This window comes from Borostomias antarcticus (assembly GCF_949987555.1).
Source record: "Borostomias antarcticus genome assembly, chromosome: 10".
NCBI classification, from domain to species: Eukaryota; Metazoa; Chordata; class Actinopteri; order Stomiiformes; family Stomiidae; genus Borostomias; species Borostomias antarcticus.
In genome coordinates, this window is record NC_140243.1 from 8,475,006 (window position 1) to 8,496,133 (window position 21,128).

At 44.6% G+C, this 21,128-nt stretch overlaps 1 protein-coding gene across 2 annotated transcripts in view; it reads right to left on the bottom strand.

Annotated features, from left to right (window-relative positions):
* Positions 1-9,357: 9,357 nt before the first annotated feature.
* Positions 9,358-21,128, bottom strand: part of gabrb3 (gamma-aminobutyric acid type A receptor subunit beta3) — a gene marked incomplete at both ends in the record, with an annotated part of 55,790 nt that continues 44,019 nt past the window's right edge. For both annotated transcript variants that reach the window (XM_084444856.1, XM_084444857.1), the window contains 5 exons: positions 9,358-9,708; positions 11,725-11,969; positions 14,544-14,696; positions 16,432-16,569; positions 17,296-17,378. In XM_084444856.1, the coding sequence (XP_084300982.1) occupies positions 9,358-9,708; positions 11,725-11,969; positions 14,544-14,696; positions 16,432-16,569; positions 17,296-17,378 (970 nt within the window). The remainder of the gene's footprint in view (positions 9,709-11,724; positions 11,970-14,543; positions 14,697-16,431; positions 16,570-17,295; positions 17,379-21,128) is intronic.

A 21,128-nucleotide genomic window follows, 5' to 3' on the forward strand; every position in this document is an offset into this window, starting at 1 on the left:
GTACCATGGTATCTCAGATCCAGACCTCTGATACTGTACCATGGTCTCTCAGATCCAGACCTCTGATACTGTACCATGGTCTCTCAGATCCAGACCTCTGATACTGTACCATGGTCTCTCAGATCCAGACCTCTGATACTGTACCATGGTCTCTCAGATCCAGACCTCTGATACTGTACCATGGTCTCTCAGATCCAGACCTCTGATACTGTACCATGGTCTCTCAGATCCAGATCTTACCACCTGTGTCTCATCCCAGTCTGGAAACCCCTTTGGCAAGAGGACCCCTGATCAGTGATTGGCCAAATGGAGAAATGGCTGGCTCCACACACACACACACACACACACACACGCAACGCACACACACACACACATACACACACACGCAACGCACGCACACACACAAACACACGCAACGCACGCACACACACGCAACGCACACACACACACACACACACACACACACACACACACACACACACACACACACATTTTAACAATTTATGTCCACATAGAGAAAATTACATACAGGGACACAAATACTAAAGGTGCATTCAGGATACAGTCACAATTCAGCGGCATAACTTTCTTTTTCACACATCTTTCAAGGGTATAAGTAGCAGCATCTCCACCTTACGTATATGGCGGCTGCCTATGAGAGCAGAGACAGAGCAATACTTTGACACAGGAATGTTTGTACATTCTCACTGTGGTTGTAAAATGAGATATGTCCTTTACTATCAAGTCCACTGTTCTGTCATGATGTGCTATTCTTTGTAGGCATAACAGCCATTCAAGATGTGTGACATTGACTCGGTTACCTGTTCAGTGGTGTGATGCAAACAATGAGGAATTGTTTGATGTCAATTATAAAATGAACTGCACTCCATGGACGGCCGCTTTTAATGCCTATCTGAAGAGGTGTTGGGTGAGAAAGCTGTTTTCCACAGATTACTTGAATAAAGGAGAATCTGTATACATCTTTCACTATGTCAATCGATATTTGGGGTAGCTGTAATTCCTCTAGTGATCTAATCATAACATTGAGGCAATCGCTAGCTTGCTTAACGATGCTAATCCAGGTCCCCTCCCTGTTCCATACAGGATACCAGAAACGATCTTGACTGTTTACAGACAAAGCAAAGCATGAGCTGAGAGAAATAAATTAGGCTAACGTTCCTGCACTCTGACAAATATACAGTAGCAAAGAGAGCTGAGATATTTTCATGAATTAGACAGACATTTTCTATTACGGTAATTGCTTCACACTGAATTTCCAAAGGAACAGGCACGCTGAAAAACCCATTTGGGAGCTCAGGCTCCCCAAAAAATGTTCCCTCTCCGGGTAAAGTTACATCACTGATGTCTTTTAGAGGTCATCTTTAATTCACCATCGTTCTTCACTGTCTGCCACTTGAATGAAACACAGTCGCAGTGTGGCCTATATTTTGGGAAGTTTGAACATCAGAATTGTTGTGTAAGCTTGAAAAAGAAAGTGGGACAGCTATTTCGAGAGACTCATCGGCAGACTTATCGGCAGCATCAAGACTCAGAGATTCAGAAGGTGAGCAACACAAACACTTAGATAAGTGAAGAGTCCACCCAAGATGGGTTTACACATAGGGAATGCACAGAGATCACATGCTCTGCACACAGTTATAAAGATACTTCACAAAACCTTCCAGATGAAACAACCCCAGACAGTTACATTTTGACATGCATCACATGCAGGCTACACTGGTAGGTAGAAGGTAGAAATGTAATTGAAATAATGAAGACAAATTCTCCGAGCACAAAATGTTTTTTGTTTCTTGAATGTGTCCCCAGCAGAGCGTCTGTGCCACAGTGGCTACTGGGTTTCAGAGGCTGTGTAAAAGCTTTGTTCTGGCATCTCCTGTCATTAACAAGATAAGCTGTACCCCTCCAGTGGCAGCTCTCTCCATCATCTGAGCTCCCAGTACTCTGTGTGGGTACCCCCCCCCCCCCACACACACACACACTTGTTTTGAGCATGCCAGGCTGTACTGAGCTCCACCTCTCCTCCCCGGTCTGTCCATGGTTATCATCGCCCCCCAGCCCCTGGCCTCATGTCCCCCATCCAATTGTCTGTGCCAGGGACGCGCTCGTCACTCTTGACTGCTGCACTGAAATAGCCACACAAGTTCACAAGTTAGCCCAGGGAATGACATCAGCTTAATTGCTCGGCATTCGTAAAAAGACAACAAACCAAGACGCGGGACATCTTGGTTTTTAAACGATGCGTTTCTCTGCTAGCAAAGGAATTACCGGCAAAACAATGCAATCTGAAGGGAGCGGCTGGTAGTGGAGCAGTGTGTGTAGAGCAGCACCGCCTCTTGACTTAAGTCTACAGTGTTCGCTCTGTGTTGGTGGGGAGAGCTCCATCAAGCATGCCTAGACAGACGCAGCAGCTACAGTGCAGGGACTGGACCCAGGTCTGGACCGGATCAGATTAGGGGTCAACCCGGAGCAGACTTGGAGAGGTGCTGCACTGGTCTGGGAGGCTCAGTGGAAGCAGGATATCTCATCTGGACCCACAGTGTGACCCTGTCTGTGATAAATGCCAGCTCCTTTTGATGAGGCGGGTCTTATGTCTGGTGTGTAGGCAAACCTGAGACTTGTTTATTGGTCCCTGCTCAGCATGGAATTATACACATGCAGCACCCGATGTCACCCCCCCCCTCCAGTTTTAATATTGCTCATTTAGATTAATCATGCTGTGTGAATGTGAAAATATGTACACAGCCCCTGTCCTATTACACTCTGGAAATACATTATTGCTTCCTTCTAATTATCTTCTTCAACCTCACCGGCTAATTTTCAGGGAGAAGGCCAATCAAGTTTCGTTTTCTTTCCTCATATGTTTTATTGCCCCATGTAATACACAAGACCCCTGAGGTAGGCTTGTGTGTGTGTGACCTGATTTTAAGACTCACTGAGCATCCAAGGCGCCATTAAAGGTAATGGGTTTTTCTTTCTCTCCAAAGAGATCAAAACACTGAGATAAGGAGATATATTTCGAACCAGGAAATGATCCTCTTGTCCTTGAGCATTAACAGACACATAAAGGGTACGTTTGGAGGAACAACAGTGAATCATGGTAGAATCATGGTGTACAAGGTGAAATAAACCGCCTGGCCTACAGTACAGTAGATATTCGTGTTTACACTGGGGAATAATGGAAATATGTGATTTCTATAGGAGTAATTTATTTAACAGGACAGGCTGGTCAAACTAAATGTGTCTTTTCCTACTCAGAGGGTCTCTGTGGAGGGCCCCTCCGCCTGCCGCATCTGATCCCTGATTTATACACCAATTAAAGAACAAATGTATACATTGGTGTAAAAATTCATTATATGAAAGCAATCAGTGACTCATTCACCCACTCATCCGACAGTATGCCTCCAAATAACCTAATTATAGGCTGAAACCTTTACAGTCCTAGTATGAATAGAAGGTTTCCATGTGATTTATCCCATTAATGAATAGTAATTAATCATTGTTCCCATGGCATTTGGTAATTCCATTTCAACCGCTGTGTGCAGTTCTCTTTGTAATGACGGAACATTGTTTAGTGGCTACATTTTGTTTTGCCGTCATAAAACAAAGAGAGAAAAAAGACACAGAGGTGCTTATCGATTCAAATACTTCTCTGACACATGGTTACCCATTTTGACTGCTGACAAGATTTCTGCTCACCTGTAAAATCTATTAAATCAAAGAAGGTTTGAACTATGCATGGGAACCATGTTTTCATTTTTGTTTAGCAGCACATTAGTCGTCGTGTTCTCCCAGCTCGGCGCCTGGTGACGTTCCCTCAGTTCTGAATCGGAACAAGTTCTTGGTAAAATGATAAATATAAAATACATGGATTTAAATCCCTTGTGGGTCCTAATCTATATACTGTACTGTACTGTACTATATAATTGTGAAAGTAGAAGAGAAGGAATCAAAGAGGTGAATATCTATCAGGAGCCACTGATGGATCTTACAGCGTGGGAGGCTGGGGGGTACTCTGCCTACCACAGCAGTTTTTCATTCAGTTATTCATTTACAAGTCATCACCTTTCCGGAACCGTACCCAGCACTGATTAATTTCACTTACAGTACTACCTCAACACAGACTCACAATGCATGTATAGGTCAGAAAAGTTTACATTCACTGGGTATAATTGTGGGGTGTTTTGTGTATGTATGTATGTATGTATGTATGTGTGTGTGTTTATGTGTGTGTGTGTGTGTGTGTGTGTGGGGGGGGGGGGGGCGGGGTGAGAGAGAGAGAGAGAGAGAGAGAGAATAGGAAAAGCCATCAAATGTTGTGTTGTGGTGTCAGCCAGTACAGATCTATAGTATGAAGTTGAGTGCGCCTGCTGTTCATTTCTCTCATCTGCATAATGATTATAAATCTGCTGTGATTTATGAATTGAATTATGGTGGCAGTTGCAGCTCTTTTATATTACACAACACAACGGCACCTCATATTGATGCATCTCTCACTACACACAAACACACACGCGCACGCACACACACACACACACACACACACACACACACACACACACACACACACACACACACACACACACACACACAAACACACACACACTCCCTCCCAAGATCAACAGGAGCACAGCAGGGACTGGGGGCATTATAGTGACATATATTAGAATGACTAATGCATTTGGTGAAAAATATCGGCCAGAGGAAAAACACATCAGGAAAATAAAGCATGTGGGTGATGATGACTCATGGCTGATGAAGGCCATGGCTGCAGTCATGCCCACTGGGTGAGGGTATAAGAAGGGCAGAGGTTCTAAGCAGACCTGGGTTGAAATATTACTTGAAATACCAGCACTTCCAATTACTTTAGCGTTTGCCTGAGACTACCTGAATTGTAAAGTGGGTGGGGTTTGCATACTGTATTTGGGAAAAGCCCATTGGTTCCATTGAGCCAAACAAGTAATTACACATGGAAAAATCTATGAAAGTATTTCATTAGTATTTTCACTCAGGTCTGGGTCTGTGAGACCACACTGGCACTGCTACACTGATGAGCCTGACACAAGAGACCTGATGGTGGATTCTGCTGCATGGCGGTCATGGGTAGACAAGACGTCTTACCGACTGAGCCCCTGAATACTAATTGTGACTGACAGCCAAGTTCATGATGTCAGAAGGGCAAGTCTGATCTGGTGATCTGAAGCTACAGACACTTTAACCTCCTACATGAGGAATGATGATACACTCCATTGACCTTATGCTCTTACTTCTGTTTTTAAGAGCAACAATCTGACATCCAGACAGGGATTATGTCAATTAATTTGGATATACAGTAGTTTTGACCCCTGAACCTTAGGTCAGACAGGTATTTGTAGTGTAGGCAAGGTCATCTAAACAGCAGGCATCAGTACTTACCCACAGGAATGAAGATGATTTCGATGATGAGATCACTGAAGTTGAGGGACATTCGAACAATACACCTCATACAGTACCATGCAGTTACTGTACAGTTCTGTGCTGTATATGCTTGACAAATGACAAAAGGACACGCTATGTACTGTAACTATTAGGGTCAGTGGTATGGTAATTCACAGCTGCTTCATCTTTCTCTGAGGTACTGTAGAATGACTTACAGTCATTTAGCAGACGCTGTTATCCAAAGCGGCGAACAATAATTGCATTTAATGTAGGAAAAGCCAATGTACTACTACTTGCCAGAGCTCAAAAGTGCATCTCCTTTCTAAAACAAGTAACTAAGAGCATAATCTAATGCTGAAGGCAAAGTGCAAGAATAGCAATCTAAAATACAATATGTGTTTAAGAGGGTGGATCGTTGTGGTACTTCTTGAAGAGATGAGTTTTGAGCCTGCGACAAAATATGGGCAGCGACTCTGCTGTCCTGACATCAGTGAGCAGTTCGTTCCACTGCGGGACCAGGACAGAGAAGAGCTGTGACCGCGTCGATCGACCACAGGGGCCTTGGAGTGACGGGGCAACCAGTCACCCCAAGATAGCAGAGTGTAGCGGTCAGGTGGGGGTATAGGGTTTGACTACGGCTTGGATGTACTGTAGGAAGGGGCTGTTCCTTTCATTGCCCTGTAGGCTAGTGCCAGAATTTTAAACTGGATGCGAGCCGCTACAGGGAGCCAGTGTAGGGAACGGAGAAGGGAAGTTGTGTGGGAGAACTTGGGGTGGTTGAACACCAGGAGAGCAGCAGCTTTCTGGACAAGTTCCAGGTTTTTAATGGCTGACGCCGGGGCCCCAGCAAGGAGGGAGTTGCAGTAGTCCAGGTGGGAGATGACCAGGGCCTGGATGAGCACCTGCACCATTTCATCAGTGAGGAAAAGGCGCATCCTCCTGATGTTGTAGAGCATGAATCTGCAGGAGCGTGAGATGGATGTGATATGTGCGGAGAACGACAGTTGGTCATCCAGGGTCACACCCAGATTCCTTGCAGTCCAAGTCGGCGTCACCACTGTGTCTTGATGGTGATGACCAAGTCCCGGTGCGAGCAGCCCTTCACCTGGAGGAACAGCAGCTCAGTCTTGTCCAGATTGAGCTTGAGGTGATGTGTCATCATCCACTCCGAGATGTCAGCCAACCACCCAGTTATGAGTGTCTCCACTTGTGTATCAGAAGGGGGAAATTACAGGACCAGTTGGGTGTCATCGGCATAGCAGTGATAGGAGAAACCATGCGAGCAAATAACAGAGCCCAGAGATGTAGTGTAGAGGGAAAAAAGGAGAGGACCCAGGACAGACCCTTGTGGAACCCCCGTAGTCAGACTACACGGTTCTGACATCGACCCTCTCCATGTCACCTGGTAGGAGCGGCCCGTCAGGTAGGATGCAAACAGGGAGCATGCAGAGCCAGCGACGCCTTTCTCCTTAAGGGTGGAGGAGAAAGGCGCCACTGGCTCTGCACGCTCCCTGTTTACATCCTACTGACGGGCCGCTATCAGCAGGTACTATACGTGACCACCAATGGGGGTTTGGTCCTGATGTCTGCCAAGGTCATTTTTCAATAGTTTTTTTTTCCAGATCATGAAAGTGTAAATTATAAGCTTCCAAATGATGCGCCATGCACTGAAATCTGCAGAAGAAGCGGTCACATTGAACATGTTAGTCACAATCTATCAAAGAATCAGATTTAAACGGTTATCATTTTAAGACCCCATTTTTGCTACAGACATCAGTAGGAGCATGTGAATATCTTCACTTTAGAGATACAACGTCGAGAAATAGTTACGAACACCTTTTTCTTTTAACCCCCTATCTCCTATGTGATGCTATGTTAGCGAAGTGGCTTATGAATATAGCGTCACATATGGGGTTATTCCTTCATGAAACTGGCAGCAAAATCTCTCATCATATGTTCAAGCAAGGCCTTCTAGCTTCTGGTGCGCAAACATCAGCATTCGTGTCTCTGCTTGCATCATCTTGCATAGCCTTTATAATACATTCAGCACAGCTTTTTCCAACACAAGGTCCTGCTGAGGGGTCCATCGACGGTGCTGTGTACTATACCAAAGACCAGGATGTTCCAGTATTAACAGGCTGCATTGGGAAGGGAGTGATCATGACCATCATGTCACCAAAACTCCTGATTGTTGCCATAGCAGACTACTATGCATATTTAACAATCTGCATGAATAAAGCACTAGTAAAAACAAATGCAACTGATCGTAAAGTCATATAATGTGTGATATATTTACAACATACACAAGAAGTAATGATCAATCAGTCATGTTGAGCAACGACCGACAAAAACAAAACAGTGACGCAACCTTCTAGTGTAACATTATTGACAGCACACAGTACAGAGAGCCTTATGGAGAGTGCAGAAGCATGTCAGGGTGGAGATTATGTATTTTACATTATGTATGTCTCATCGTCAGAGAATGACGTTATGCAGGTATTTCAGAATCTGAAAACTGACAGTCGACAGATAGAAAACTGACAGTATGCTAGTAGTCGGCATACTCGCTCACAACTAAAATATACCATGCAGTCAGCACTGGACTGAGGAAAGATTGGTGATGACGTGGCCTTGTGTTCAGGAATGTAACAGGTGTGAGCATACCGATGAGAAATCAATCATCTTGACTAGAAACATCATCATTCCAAACCTGAGTTGTGTTGTCTAGCTACTTTATACACATTTTCATAAAAGGTAATTGTCTCTTTATGTAAACAAGCCACATAAAAAGAACATTGTCTTAAAACCATACATTTTTGCAGAAAAACCAATAGGCTACTAAATTTAGTAAAATGTTTGCTGATGGGCGTAAAGCAATAGCCTGCCTGTCACCGTGACAACCACACTTCCACCAAGAACAGAGACAGAATCATTTGAGTTGAATGATCTTAATAATAAGATGAACTGTAAACTGATATATTGTTTCAGAAAATTTGTGAATGACCAAAAATAGGATTAATGTTTAGTATAATGATAATAATGAGCTGTGTGGATGGGTTAACTCCAGGGTGTGTGCATGAAGAGGAGTGTGGAAACCATGACACCAACGTCTGTTGGTGAGATTACTGCTGATTCTTGACATCCTTTAATAGCCTGAAATGTCAAGCGAACAACGGAACAAGGTTACATGTTCAGCACTGAAGCACTTCAAATAAATAAGTGAATAGTTTGTGGTGTACAGCATCACATCAACCCTAAGGCAAATGGATTTGTATACCAAAAGCTTTTCAACACATTAATATACAGAATAGAATTGACTGTTGGATCATGTGCAAACGTATGACAATATGACAATTATTCTGACAATATAAAGTATATCATGGTATGTGACATGACACGGAAACATTTAAATTAGAGATGTTGAAACCCAAAGCCTTGAGTATTGCATGTTCAATTCCATTCTGAATTGTCTATTATGATACTGGCCACATTCACAATGATTACAGTACGACAGTTGGCATAAAGCATTGTAAATAATGCTGTCTGTATGACATCCCTTACCATTTATCACCAGACTAAAGTTCTTCAGGTGGGTTTTCATTCAAGAAGTGGGCTTTAAATCAAGAAGTCCCAGGACCACTCAATAATCAGAGGGCAAGTTCTTACCCAAAATACATGTTCGATTTGTGTGGTTCAACGTCTTTGTTCATGTGCTTAATTAATGTAGGCCGACGAGCACACACGCATTAGTGCATATTGTTCTGTGCGAAAGTATGCACTCAACGGATATAAAAACAAATGTTCACTGGGTATATTGTGGTATTACAGTACTTACTCTTCGATACAGAAAGTGGTGTTTTATCTTTCAAAAACGTCAAAAAGAAAAAGGTTAAAATTCAGGTGAAAATCCTGAACGGTTGCTTAGTTCACGTAGTAGAGCCAATAGATGAGGTTGAAGAGGGAGAAGGCGGAGGGGAATATTATCCTCGACCATCTATCAATGGAGTTCACGTCCGTCAGATCGGGGATTTTGATTTTTAACTGCGAGGACCGCCTACGCAGGCGCGTCTTCTTCAGCGTGGCGTTGCGGTCCATGGTGGCGCGGCCCGCCTCGCGCGGCGCCCCGCTGTGCCGCCGGTACTGCACCCCCGAGTGGTCAAACGCCATGGAGGAGGACTTCCGCATCTCGCTCACGCTGGTGGTGATCTCGTTGCTCGCCACCTCGTTGTGGATCTCCAGGGTGGTCAGCAGGATGTTCCCCTGAGCGTCCACCTAGCCCGGAAGGGAGGATGGCGGGGGAGAAGAGGGACTGGGTTAGAGACGCGGCTATGTTTGTTCTGCTGAGTTAGGATGGACACATACAGCATATATCAGGCCGGAATCCTCTCCCGGGGCCTGGCAGATTGTAAAGCTCTGCATGCCGTGGTGTGGCCTTCAGAAACGGCTTTCCCCCAAAACTAAATCACCTCTCACAATTAGTCTAGTCCCGAGGTTGGATCGAATGACATCCCATCTCTACGTCATGGCTGCTGAAGCCCTGACAGGTTCCAAGTAAATCTGCCACCACGTTACAGGTTAATGGCTGGATAGAAAGCCAGACATGGGACAGAGGGCACATGCACATTGATGATGGAGTCAATCTAGTTATTGATATGGGGACCTAACGATATCGCTCACATTATGGAAATACTACAATAATAGTAAAATAGTTACTATAGTATTCTATAGTAAAATAGACACAAAAAACTGAAATTATAGATTAAATTGCAACAAATCCAATCCATTATCATGATGTGTGGCAAATTTAACACTGTGTCACAGTTCACTCTAACAGAAAATGTTCAGGACATGAACCCCTCCTGCTTGGTTTATATACTGTAGTAATACTGTAACAGATGTTGGAGAAAACACACTGACATGCTGAGGTAATTTCCCGCAGGACCTACCTGCCTCCGTTCATTGTTTATTTACTCTTACCTCTAATTCTCTGTACTAATAAATAATTCAACATAGCATTTCAACAGCAATATGTAGTGATTATGGTTCCAACACAGTAATGATCTGAGGCACTGTTTGAGATGGGTGGGGGCGGAGCACACAGCAGTCGGGAACATGGCGCATCAGCGCTGCGTTCAGGGGAGCACGTTCACAGAGAGGCATGGTCGGAAAGCCACAAACACGTGTGAAGTGAGTGAGAGGTGAGGGAGGAGAAGAAGAAGAGAGAGTACAGGCGAGGGAGGAAAAGAAGAAGAAAAGAGAGTACAGGCGAGGGAGGACAGTAGAGACTGAGTACAAGAGCCGATATTAATATTGTTCATGGTCAGGGTCGAGAGACAAATAGATGAATTCTGGATCGAGATGTGTCCTGTGTCATTGTTTGATGGGGGAGGTGGGGGGGGAGGGGGGGTTAAAACTTTGAGCGGTGGCAAAGTTTCCAAGGGAGGCTTCACAAATGTGACATGACATGGCAGTGATCCACACTCACCCCGAGTGAGTGACGATGCCCCTGTACCTGATTGGAATGTTTAACGGACGCTGCCTTGCAATTGGCTCGCTCCAGAACAGACTATAGCAGCCGGGATAAAAACACAAAGAGAGGGCGTCTTCTTCCGGGCTCAGACATTGGTAGGTAGGTACCGCTGTGCACATGAGGGGGGGTGACACGGCCTCTGCGGGCGAGGCCAGACCGACATCCTGTTCTTACAGTAGGCATACAGTAGAGTACATCCAGTAGCCTTTCCTGGGACAGGATGGGGGGGGGGGGCTGAAGGGAAAACAGCTCGCCATTTCTACTGTACTAACCCCTCAGCCTAAAACTATGTTGAGTATTCCTAGGGGAATGAAAAGAGACATTTTACACTGTTTTGAGAGAATCCGCTGTGTTCATCTGAATGAAGTTCATCCATCTGACGCCTCCTCTGATTGAGAAAGGTGAGATGATTAGGGGAACTCAGTACTGAACTGTCACCCCCGCGATGCTTGGAAACCATTTTACTGTGTGGAATCATTAGTATTCTCATCTATAATACTACATGGTATGTGGTGTTAGACCCACTGCAGTATTATCCAATTATAGAGGCTCCGCTCTCCTTACGGCTGCGGTCTGATGATCCCTCTCAACCAGAGTGAGTCTGGGAGCTGAGAACATGGCCAAGAGTTGAACTCGAGAACATGGCCAAGAGTTAAAATGAATGCCCTCGTCTGCATCTGTTCTGAAACAGGTCTCATGAATACTGTAGTTTGCTTGTGTTGTAGGAGATGATGGGGGTGGGTGGGGGGGGTACTTACCCTGTTGCAGTCAAATTTCACCCGGTCGTTGTTGGCCTTCTCTGCCTTCTCCGCCAGCTTCTTCTGCATCTGAGGGCCTCTGCCGAAGAAGATGTAGTTGACGAAGGCGTACTCCAGCAGGGCCAGGAACACGAACACGAAGCAGCCCATCAGGTACATGTCGATGGCCTTGACGTAGGGGATCTTGGGGAGCGTCTCTCTCAGATGGGTGTTGATGGTGGTCATGGTCAGCACCGTGGTGATCCCTGCAGAAAGGGAAACATACACGTCAGTGACAGCACACTGCAGGGGTAAGGAGAGACCACAACACACACACAAATCGAATAGAGAGGAGCAGTATACATGCTCATGCTAGTATCTTTAACAGGACAGCAATGCATGAAAAGCTATAGGCTATATACTTTCCAAGTGGAGTTTACAGCTCATCACCAAAACATCAATATAACTCTAATCACACACAGCACATACCCCTGGACCATAACTGGTGTACTCTGGGAAAATCACCCTGAAATAGAACACCTCTCCCAGGCTCATGTGCTATAAAAGTCACATCGCCTTTAACTACCAGCCTGACATTAAAGAGACTCTGAAACAGTCATCCACTGACACTTTTCTAATTAACACATTTTTCATGATGAATAAATATCCCAGCTGGAGGTTAGGGCTCTCTTACAGGGGGCGGGATCGACGGGGCGCTGTCATCAGCCCCACTTAGAAGACGATCATTTCAAGACAAACTATTTTGTTGTGGTTTTATTATGAATCTCGTGTTATAAGAGCTTAGACAGTAAGAGTTTCTCTTATAGGTGCTATAGATAGCATTTTTAAGTAAATTAATCATAAAAATAAGTATTACAACTCCTGATCACTGACACAGACATACGTACATGTCCCGCATGGTACCAACGTTGTACTATTGGCTCGTGAGCCTTGTTAGAGGTGCGAACCGAACCTCGGACATCTCTAACAGAGATAAACACAACATCCATTCCGGACCCATCAACATTTTAAATGATAATAATCTCTTTTTTTTTTTTGGTGGGGGGGGGGGGGGCGGGGGGGGGGGCGGGGGGGGGGGCGGGGGGGGGCAATACTTCTTCACATTCCTCAGTGCTATCACAAGATCATATAAATGCTCTCTATGTGGTGTATCCCCTTGGGAGAGGAAGGTGCTTTGTAGAGACAACACCAGGGGAATACAAGATTCACTTGCATGTCAAGCTTGTGCCAATTAAAAAAAATAAAAACACATGAGTGTCTCATTAATTCCGTCCCTAATTAAAAAGCAATCGGTCTAGTATTAAAGAGGTGGGTGGGCTCCAATCTAATATAACCATACTCCCAGAGGAGTTCCCCTATATCGTTATGTGGACAGGCCATGTAGATGATTGTAACTGTCATATCCTATATCGCTATGAGGAGAGGCTGTGTAGATGACTGTAGCTATAATAGCCTATATCGTTATGAGGAGAGGCCATGTATATTACTGTAGCTGCCATAGCCTATTTTGCTGCTAAGGCACTATCTAGCAACTGGTTCAGTTCTCCAGTTCTCATTTAAGATATGTTCTACCGTTCATACTTCAGTGAAGCCCTCTCCAGGGACTTCCTGGGTGTATATACAGTAGGTGAATAGACCCATTCAGAATATTCGGCTGTTACTCTACAGTACCTATCTAACGGTGCCGTCTTTGATCTGGTAATTTCACATCTTTAATAATGTTGAGGCTGCCAGTTTTTGGCTAGCCTACATTTCTTTAGCATAGGACAACAACACCCTAAAACCAAGAGAGACTGGTCACCATCTGGCCACCATATATTGTATGCTCCACATACAGCATGTAAATGATTAGGTAGTACTGTAGGTACTCCATTATATCTTCATTATATCACAAATGTCTCTTTATAATATTTGTAAATAATGCATCAGGTCACATTAGTACACACTGTTTCTACCCTCTCAACCTTAAATACAGCATCCCCCCATGCACAGGCTATTTTGGTCTATTATGGGTTACATAAACCCAAAGTGTTGCATGTGTGGGGGTGTGGAGAGGACAGGAGCGCATGGCATCGATTTCTCCACAACACAGAAAACCGCAAGGGAGGACCAAAATCCTTCAGAGGACTGGTGTTACCCAACCAAACCCAAAACACCCCCTGTGTTTCCAGGCTATATAGCGTGCCTCTGTGGGACTGAAGAGTTTTTATTGTTGAGAATATCACTGACTTGTTGTTGTTGTTTTTTACGTATTTGAAAGCAGTACAGTATGCTGCTAACCATCAATAGAACACCATTGCACCGTCCCTCGATTCCCTTCACCATCATACCCCTGCGCCCCCGGAAAATGTGAAACAGCGGACAAAAACCTGTAACAGAACCCTAGAACGCTGCCTTCATAAGGGGCCGATACAGAGAGAGGATGCCTGCACTGACTGATCACAAGAGTGGCGCGCTAGGGGTTGAAGAACAGCTTCTCCGCTGATTGAATTTGGAGGCTTAAATGTAATTGCGTTTTAACGGCATTGATCTCCGTGTCTCTGGGAACTCTGGTGCGGGTGGCCTTGCAGAGCGGCAAGTGAGTCAGAGGCCTGTGTGTGTGTGTGTGCGTGTCTGTGTGTGTCCGTCCTCCTGAGGAATGCCTTCCTGGGAAGGCTCTCCCAACTCTCTCCCTATCATTGAGGGGGGGGAGGGGGGGGGGGAACTTCACACACACTAGTGTCTCGTGGACATACGCTCCCACACATGAGCTTTCTGCTGTCCCAGGGGAGCGTTGGGCAGACTGGCGGGTGGGCTTCCGGGAGGAGGCTGTAGCGTACCTAACGCCACTCTGGCAGCGGAGGCGTCGTAGTTGATCCAGAAGGAGACCCAGGACAGGATGGTGATCAGGATGGAGGGCATGTAGGTCTGCAGGATGAAGTAGCCAATGTTCCTCTTCAGCTTGAAGCTCAGGGACAGTCGTGGGTAGGCACCTGCGACAGAGCAAGGCGGAGGAAGAGCGGCTTTTATTTCAATGGCCAACGCTGCAGGGGATATCTTACGTTTTTTTAAATTTGAATTTGGTTTCTATGGCAATGGCCGTGTGGATGGTCTTTATCACCATGACAACAAGTAGGCGTGGTCCCAATTGGAAATTGGTAAACTTATACTCGAGGGGTCAGCATAACACTCTTCAGACTTCCATACCAGAAATATAATAGATCTCATAAAGGTTTGTTTACAATCTGTCAGCCGCCTGATCTCGAAATATGCGTACAACACGACAACAAACCATTCTGCATGCCATTGATTCAGAGAGTGGGAGTAATCATTACAGTGGTGCCTCTGTGAGTGTTGGAGAATTAGAAGGGAATACTGTAATTTATGCTGTGGGCCTATGCTACTTCATGAATATATGATGTCCTGTATCAAGTGCAGCGTTTCCCCTCTCTCTTTCTATCTTTTTCGAGAGCCGAGAGGGGCAACTGCTGTCTCTCCATTATGATTCTAGTCGTGTTCCAGTATTGAAGTGTTCTAGTGTTGTAGTGTTCCAGTATGCAAGCGTTCTAGTGTTCTAGTATACCAGTAAATGTAAATGGTAAATGGACTGCACTTATATAGCGCTTTTCCACCTTAGCGGCACTCAAAGCGCTTTACAATGGCCTCTCATTCACCCATTCACACATACATTCACACACCAATGGCGGTAGCTGCCATGCAAGGTGCTAACCTGCTCATTGGGAGCAATTTGGGGTTAGGTGTCTTGCTCAAGGACACTTCGACATGTGGACAGTCGGAGCTGGGATTCGAACCGCTGACCCTTCGATCATTGAACGACCCGCTCTACCAACTGAGCTACAGCCGCCCCCTGTGTTGTAGTGTTCCAGTATTCTAGTGTTATAGTGTTCCAGTATTCCAAGGTTGTAGTGTTCGAGTATTCTAGTGTTGTAGTGCTCCAGTATTCAAGTGTTCTAGTGTTGTAGTGTCCCAGTATTCCAGTGTTGTAGTCTTCCACTATTCAAGTGTTCTAGTGTTGTAGTGTTCCAGTATTCTAGTGTTGTAGTGTTCCAGTATTCAAGTGTTCTAGTGTTGTAGTCTTCCAGTATTCTAGTGTGGTAGTATTCCAGTATTCAAGTGTTCTAGTGTTGTAGTGTTCCAGTATTCTAGCGTTGTAGTGTTCCAGTATTCTTGTGTTCTAGTGTTGTAGTCTTCCAGTATTCTAGTGTGGTAGTGTTTCAGTATTCAAGTGTTCTAGTGTTGTAGTGTTCCAGTATTCTAGTGTTGTAGTGTTCCAGTATTCTTGTGTTCTAGTGTTGTGGTGAGAGAGGCCAGAGCATGATCCAAAGCCCGTAATTAGGCGGCCTTTGAAATAAGTGCTTGAACATAGGCAGTGTATAGGACGACTACAGGACCCCAAAACAATACAGGCTTTCACAACACATTTCACTAAAGTTCATCTGAGTGCCTGCAGTCATTAATCTGAGTGCCTGCAGCCCAAACACTGGAATATGAATATGTTAGAAATAACATTTCTACTGTCGTTTCGGGCAGAAGGAATGAAAACCTGTATTGTTCCTCATCTCCGATGAAAGGACTATCTTCCTAATTGGTGATTTAACAGAGATCATATGAAACCCCATTCTACAGTGAACCCTGTCAACAAAAAAACATACACTAGTAATACATTCATCAGTGCTTCTGTTATTGATGGTCTTGAGGGTTCCTCACCTGTGGAGAAGACCACGTTCCTGGAGACCAGCTTGTAGTTCACTATGGAGAACTGGGGCAGCTCAATGCGCGTCACGCCGGTAACTGCATTCTCTCCCCCCTTCCAGTAGAACTCTATATCGTCCGTCGTGTAACCATCTGCACCCCAGAGAAACAGCCAAAAGTCACGCTCCACTGATACTGTCACCCCTGCTCCATTTTTTTTTTGCTTTACAACATGCTGAACATAGCTAATTATACAGTAACTATGTCTGACCTTTTCTCAAGTGAGGGAACAGAACCTCTTTTCAAGCCTATTTTCACAGAGGAGCATTAGGGAACCAGCTACAGTAAAGAGCTAACACTGTTGTTTTGCTTCTGTTATGAGTAATGTATTGTCATTTGCATTTATGCTAAGTGACATTTGTGGATGTAATAACAGAGTGTGATTAAGCCTTGTGAATCACAGAGGCGGTGTCCATGTCTGATATCTGACGGTGTGCCCTGTCTCATTGGCAGGCAGGCCAACAAATGCCATGCTCATGGGATCCATGACTTTCAACTGGTTTATGGGGAGAGATGCATTAAGCTCCGAAGGAGACAAACTAGTCATAAAGACTGATTAAGTGTGGTCCAGACACATAAACCCACCATATTTCTGGACATAATGGTCAGAAGCTAAAATCTCTTAATGAACACAACAGTCCTGAACATTAAGGTTCTAATTAAGGTGCTTTTGATTTGCTTCTGATTTGCACTGTGTGAGGTAAATCAAGTGCACCCCACATACAGTATTTGAAAATTAAACTATTTGACCCAGGTCTGCTCTTAAGTTTCTCTCTCTGTTCCCTCTCTTTGAGGTAGCGTCTATATTGTAGCACTCACAGCTCTCTATTTCCAGGGTGCAGTTCTGTTCGTCCAGCGGGTATCTCCTCAGGTCCATCATGCAGGCTGCTGTTGTTGTGATCCTGGACCAAACAGGAAGTAAACAGGAAGTCATAGAAGAAGGAAGAGTGAGGCCCAATCTCAAACCACCCCCTAAGCTCTCGCCCTATCCACTCCCCCTCCGTTTGCGCGTTCACGCCGAGCTTCGCCATGTTAAGGGCCGTCCCAAACCAATTAGCGCGCAGTGCGCTTGGAGTGCGAGTGGGCTGTCAGCCCCTTAAATAGCAAGCCTGCATCGGTGCAAGCTCCCGATAGCCCAAGCAGGAAGTGCACGTGCCAAAGAGATGCCGCAGGAAACCGCATATAAATAGCCTAACGTTCCGTCTTCCTACACTGTCAATTATTTTAGATTATTTTACAGCACTCAAACATTATTTTCTCACACTGATTTCACTGCCTCAAACAAAATCGCAGAATGTGGTGTCAAAAGGCAACCAAAAATAGGAGAATATCACTTTATCCCTATATCACTTGACTTGTAGCAAACTCTTAAAAGCCTGTATTCATAGCCGACATAAAATAAATCTAAATAGGCCTAGGTCTACGTCAAATGTAGCCCAAATGTAGCCTACATCATATATTCCATTCCATTAGGCTGCGATATGCAAATGCCTCTTCACAAAAGAAGGAATGCTGCCAAAGAGGCATGGGAGTAAGTTATTAATTGATTTATGTATTTGTCTCGGGACAGTGTTATAGTATTCATTTAGTTAGAGTTCATTTGCAAAAACATATTTCCGTTTGGATTTTTGACCATTTCTCATCATACATGGATTTAATTATAGTGATTTATATTTGTATTATAAATTATATATAAATATTATATTTGTATTATTTTCCCATAAATCACCTAAACATGCCATGGTGTCGGCCCTGTCCCGGTCGGTTTCCGGTGGAGTGGGGAGTCCGTCCCACATTTGGCTTTTCATTTATATACCCTCCCCCTCGATTGAGAGTGCCCTCCACGGCTGCGAGTGACACTTAATTTGGAGGGACACTCGGTGGCGTAGTGGGAGTGGGTAGGGGCTGGTTTGGGATTGGGCCGAAGTCAAGCAGTCAAACAGGCAGTCGAACAGGAAGTCAAAAAGGTAGGAAAACAATGAGTCAAACCGTCAGTCAAGCGAGAAGGATCTATCTGTGGACTCGCAGACTATACTACACACCCACTTGCTACATGACACACTACGACAGCATCCCCCCCTTCCCCCCGAGATAACTTCCTTGATTAATATGAAGACGGCGAGTGTTAACTGCCGGAAGTACTCTGAGACAATAGACAGTGGGTCCGTGTGAGGCAGTGAGTCCCTCTGTTGCTGTTAGAAATGGACACAGGGTTCATATGTTAGTTTCCTAACTGAAAGGACAGAAATGACAGCACAGCATGTTCTGTAATCTGGTTACTATGTTTTTGTGCATGGCTGGCCAGTCGCGCAGCTAGTAGGGATGGATATTGATAAGATTTTAGCGATTCCGATTCCATTTTCCATTCTGCTTATCGATGCGATTCCTGATCGATTCTCTTATCGATTCTCATTGGGCAAAAGAGTACAAACAGGTTTATTAACATTAATTTTCTTTTATATATACTTTGAACATGCCAATTACAGTGCTGTTTTTTAGGTATATTCACCTTGAACTAAAAATAAAACTGACATAAACAAATCAGTATTTTTTCTATAGAAAAAGATAAATAAAACATGAATTATTCTGTTTAATTTCTAAATCCAATAACAGTCTAACATGTTACTAGTAGAAATTACAATGCTCCTTCCATTTAAAAAGGGTATATGAGCTGAGCTGACGAAAATAAAACTAGCAGCGGCAACTGGCAACAAATACAATCCAAATGGAACTGAGTAGGTCTGCAACCATCAACTGTATGGAGAATTAACAATTCTACTACTGTACTTCTACAAGATGTAGCCTCTGACCCAGACCAACTACCACGAGCCTGACTCTGAACGTCATCATCTAAATTACATGGATGGAAATTGAGATTATTCATATAGTGAAAGCTGGTTTACACAATTAAACAAATGGCACTAACACAATAGACAGGGACTCTGGAGGAGTTTACCTTCGACTACACTAACGCTGCGCTGCTGTCGTCACTCCGGAGCGCATCAAAAACGGGACATTCCTGCAAAGTTATAGCATGCTGTGTGGCCAAATGTTTTTGCATATTTGTAGTATTTCCCCCCTTTGATGATATACGTTTTTTGCAAGCATTGCAAATGGCCGTGTTGTCATCTTGCCGCGTGAAATGTAACCACACTTTCGAACATTTATGTCTAGACAACATGTTGCTGGCCTCTTCTACTGCGGTCTAATAAAACAAAACAAGGCATTGTGCGTGCGACGTCATCGCGCATGCGCAGCAACGACAGGAATCGATAGTGGAATCGTTAAGGATTTTGGCTAACGATTCCAAGGAATCGATTCACTGGGAACCGGTTCTCAACAAGAACCGGTTTTCGATGCGCATCCCTAGCAGCTAGTATAGCGTTTGTCAGGTTATCACTCCCTCCCTCCCTCCCGACAATGTTGGCCTGCATCTCTCTGTTGGCACCACAAGAGGCAGTAGTCCCAGCACACCAAAATCAAGAGGGACACCAAAATCAACCCAACAATCTCCACTGCACAAGTAGAGTAGATGTCAGAGCATTGGACTCCCACCTGGGAGACCGGAGAGAACGGGGTTCAAGCCCCGGTGGGGATGACTTTATGGGACTATACCCCAAACATCCACATGTACTCCAACCTTTACCCCTTGCCTTATAGGTCAGATCCTATCCCAACCCTTATTATAACCCCAATTAATGTTATGGAATCTGCTGCTAGTTGTTGTGAGCTCATGAGCTAACTGGCTATCCCGCTCTTATTGTGCTGGATTAGCATTGGAAGCATTGGAACTGATGTGCCCGGGCGACAAGACCTATCTTAATTTATCAGACATTATTTCATGTAATTTCAATTCACAGCTATTTCAGTGGCATGACTAGATTCCGTCCTACCAGTCCTGAACAGAAACAAGCCAGCCATGCACATAAGCCAGGCTGGACCTGGTCTGGTTCAAATCCAAATTCCAAGAGTTTTCTTCCAAAACTGGAAGTCTAATAAGACCGGCGTTGGTAGTAGTGGGTGTGTCATGTAGTAGGCATGTCCTGTGTACTACTGTGGACCCGCAGATAGACCTACATGAACAGGCAGTCAAACAGGCAGTCAAACAGGAAGTCAAACAGGTAGTAAAAAAGGTAGCTAAACAGGAAGTCAAACCAGCAGTCAAACAGGAAATCAAACAAGCAGACAGACAGGACATTAAACAGGCAGTCAGACAGGAAGTCAACAAGCAGATAAAAAGGCAGTAAAACAGACAGTCAAACAGGAAGTAAACATGCAGTCAAACAGGCAATCAAAACAAATTTGCAGTCAAAACAAACTTGGCCATTGGAGCCTAAAGTTCTGTGTAAACGACTACCTCAAACATGAACTTAAACCAATTTTACTCTGGAGATTTATTGATCTCCTGGGCAGACTGCAGCTGTGGTTAGTCTCAGAGAGACTACAGCCTAGAGAGGCCCACTGGCATTCCTGACCATATACCTCTTTCTTCCTGGTTCACTCTCGACTGTTTCAATGAAGTACCACACTCAATACTGAAGGGTAGAAACCAAGACCTGATACAGTAGAGCACCTACTGTATGGATGGACCAGTTCAACAATATAACTGCAAATTCTAGGGACATCCTATCTGCCTTTATGCATGTGAATGA